The sequence below is a fragment of the Condylura cristata genome, unplaced genomic scaffold (genome assembly GCF_000260355.1).
Source record: "Condylura cristata isolate star-nosed mole 26May11 unplaced genomic scaffold, ConCri1.0 scaffold00035, whole genome shotgun sequence".
Lineage (NCBI taxonomy): Eukaryota > Metazoa > Chordata > Mammalia > Eulipotyphla > Talpidae > Condylura > Condylura cristata.
This window is the reverse complement of record NW_004567136.1, coordinates 15,119,192-15,122,224: the sequence shown is the minus strand read 5'-3', so window position 1 is coordinate 15,122,224 and position 3,033 is coordinate 15,119,192. Positions and strand designations below refer to the sequence as shown.

The window sequence follows — 3,033 nt, the reverse complement described above, 5'->3', positions numbered from 1 at the left end:
AGGCTGGCCTGCCAGGCGTCTGTGCCCGGGCCCGGCTCACGTGGCCGCACGACTGCGCCGGCGCCCCGTGGTCCGGCACCGAGCCGCAGGTCCCGACAGGAGGCCTGGGCCTCCCCTGTGCCCCCGAGGGGCACCTGAGCCCTCACTGACGGCCAGCTTTCTGGGTGCCGAGCGCCGACTCCAGGAGCGGGCTGCGGGCCTGGCCTCGAGGGCTGCCCTGCGGACGGAGCCGTGGCTGCCCCCTCCCGCCAGATGGTGGCCGCCCGGTAGCCGAGTCCCAGCAGAGGGTCACTCACGGCCTGGGCGCTGGGCGCCTGCGGACGTGTCGTGCCCACGTCACTGACGGGCGGCTGGGCCCGTGGAAGGTGGGTGGGCTCCGGAGGGAGGAACGGGGGTGGGGGGTGGCAGGCCTGGGGAGGGCTCGCTTGGGAGGCGATGAGGCTGGGAGGGGAGAGGAGGCCCGTCGGCCTCGGGAGTCCACCAGGGTCAGTCCTTGGCGTGCTTTCCTTCCCCTCGGGCCTACCCCCAGAAAGGCAGGCTGCCAGAAGCTGGTCCGGCTGCAGGGCCCATCCCCACGCGTGGCCTGGGTGTGGTGCTGCTGGGCCTGGGGGTGGACGGGGGGCACCCCCGCTGGGCCTGGTTGTGACCCTCTCGACGGGTGTCGCCCCGCCCGGAAAGGACTGTGCTCCTGAGAACCAGCGGCTGGGGTGGCTGGAGGGGCTGGAGGTCCCGGCACCCCACCAGTGTGGCTGTGCAGCCAGCGGAGCCCCGGGGGGATCCCCCAGGAACAAAGGGGGGTCCGCACCTGAGAACCCACCCCATCTGTGCCGTTTGCCCCGCCCTTCTCCCCCCTCCCTAGTTCAGTGGGTGCAGCCTCTCCCGCGCCCGCCTGCCCCGGACTGCAGCCGCCGGCCATGAAGCGGCCTGCTGGCGGCCTGGAGCAGCTTCAGCCCCGAGGGCCCTGCCCGCGTCCTCGCGCCCCACTCGGGGTCTTCCTGCTTTTGCTGCCGGCGCGAGAAGCCAGCACGTTCGGGGGCCTCGGGGGCCTGGCGGAGGCTGGGTGGCGTGAGGCCCCACCAGCAGCGGCCGGGGAAGCCGTGCCTGGCGCCGGAGGGCCGTGGGGCGCTTCCTGGGGCACCGGGAACGTTCTGTTTGATGTCCGAGTGCCTCACCAGACGTGACTCAGCGTGCCACACACCGAGGTGCCCCTTTATGAAAACAAAACAGGAGAATCGCCAGAGTACAGTCAAGAATGCCGAAAAGATCGTGGTTGCCCACGCGAGACTCGGCAGGCTTGAAAGCCAAGTTTCCCGGGACACAGGGCAGAACACCCAGGCACAGGCGGGCCCCGTTGAGGACCTAGGGATTCCGGTCAAAAAACAGGGCTCATGTTTCTGAAGCGGGGCCCTCCCTGGGGCGCGGCGGGTTAGCACGCAGCCCCGCAGGCTGCCGCCGCCGCTTCGTTCCAGCCCGGCCAGGGAGCGGCCCACGGGGCGCGGCAGCCCCCTCCTGTCTCCCCGCCGCCCCCTCAGCCGCGGGTCCATCCATCTGCCCGTCCTGCTCCCCGCTCTGTCTCTGGGGAAGCCTCTCACGCCCCGCACCTCTGGCCTGCACCCCAGTTCTGTGTGCATAAATTGAACAAATCTTAAGAAAAAAACTAGGACAACAAGGGGTTTGTGCTGAACTGAGTAATGGGCCAGGGCCGGGGCTTCAAGGAGGGAGGAGGGCCCCCGGGAGGGCCCGCGCCCGCCGCCTGCGGCCTGCGTGCCCCGCCTGCCCTGCCCGCCCGCCCGGAGACGGCGCGTCCCTGCGCCCGCTCCGACCGGCGCCCTCCTCAGGGAGAAACAATAAAGCCGCTCGTGCCCACCGGTGCTCTGGGGTGTGCGCTTCTGGGGGCAGGCGAGGGCCAGCTGCGGCCGGGGGGGCCGGGCGCCTGGGGTGAGCTGTGACGCACGTGCTGCCAGCCCCAGGAGGGAAGGGCTGGCCTTCGAGGTCTGGGAGCCAGGCGAGCGGCTGCCCGTGTGCAGGCCGCACAGGAGGGCGCGGGGGAGCCCACGGAGCAGCCCAGGGCCAGCCCGCCGCCGGACAGCCCGGGTGGGACAGCCCTGAGCACCCCCTGCCCGGGCCAGCTTCTCCGAAACGCCCAGAGCAGCGCTGAGGGCCGGGAGAGCAGGGCTGGCAGGCCAGACGCCGGGGCCCGGGAGGAGGCCTGGGCGCCACCGGCCGCTGGGCCCCCGCCCTGCTGGGAAGCCGCCTGCCCGGTGGCTGCTCAAGTGGCGGAAAAGCAGAAGTGAAGACGAGCCCAGGGCGGCCGTGCGCCCCACGGCCGGAAGAAAGACGCGATGCGTCATCGTCCAGGAGATGGAGTCCGGAGGGGACGGAGGGGCCAGCGGCACTGAGCTCGGGCGGGGCCCAGCAGGGCGGAGCCGGTTGTGGGCTTGAGGCTCGCTGGGCGTCGGGCTGGAGGGGAGGCCGGCGGATTCCAGCGCTCCCGGGGCCGCTTGCCCAGTGCCGGCAGCTGGGCAGGGGCAGGCGGGGGCAGCCACGGCCTCGCAGCCCTCGGCGGTCAAGGCTCTGGCCCGCGCTGAAGACGTGTGCGTTGGGGGCCAAGGAACTACCTCAAGTCCCTTGGAGAGCGGGACTCGGCGGCAGAGCGCGGGACTGGCCGGGCCCGCGACCCAAGTCCGGGAGGGGCTCTCTTGGGGGGCAGGGCAGGCCACAGGAGAGCCCCCAAACTCAGCTTGGACTTGATTCCCGAGGGAACTGGCGCTCCTGCACTCTCGGGCGGCCGACGTCGCCTGAAGTCCGCGTCCTTCATGCCCATGTTCCGCCACGTGGCCGAGTCACGAAACATGCGAAAGGGGAGACAGAGGGCGCCGTGGCACTAGACACAGACCCGGGGGTTCTGCCGCGGCAGGCGGGACACGGGCGGCAGGAAGGGTCACGACTGACACGGGGTGGGCGGAGGCGCCACGGCTGGGTGGAGTGTGCCCAAGGAGCAGGCCGCCCGAAGGGCCGCCTCGGGGCCGCGCG

The 3,033-nt window shown here is 72.0% G+C and overlaps 1 protein-coding gene across 1 annotated transcript in view; it reads left to right on the top strand.

Moving 5' to 3' along the window:
- FES (FES proto-oncogene, tyrosine kinase) overlaps positions 1 to 1,181 on the top strand; it is a 51,225-nt gene extending 50,044 nt beyond the window's left edge. The window contains exons 17-18 of the mRNA XM_012732689.1: positions 253 to 365; positions 906 to 1,181. Coding sequence (XP_012588143.1) covers positions 253 to 365; positions 906 to 1,181 — 389 coding nt within the window. The remainder of the gene's footprint in view (positions 1 to 252; positions 366 to 905) is intronic.
- The last annotated feature ends 1,852 nt before the right edge of the window (positions 1,182 to 3,033 follow it).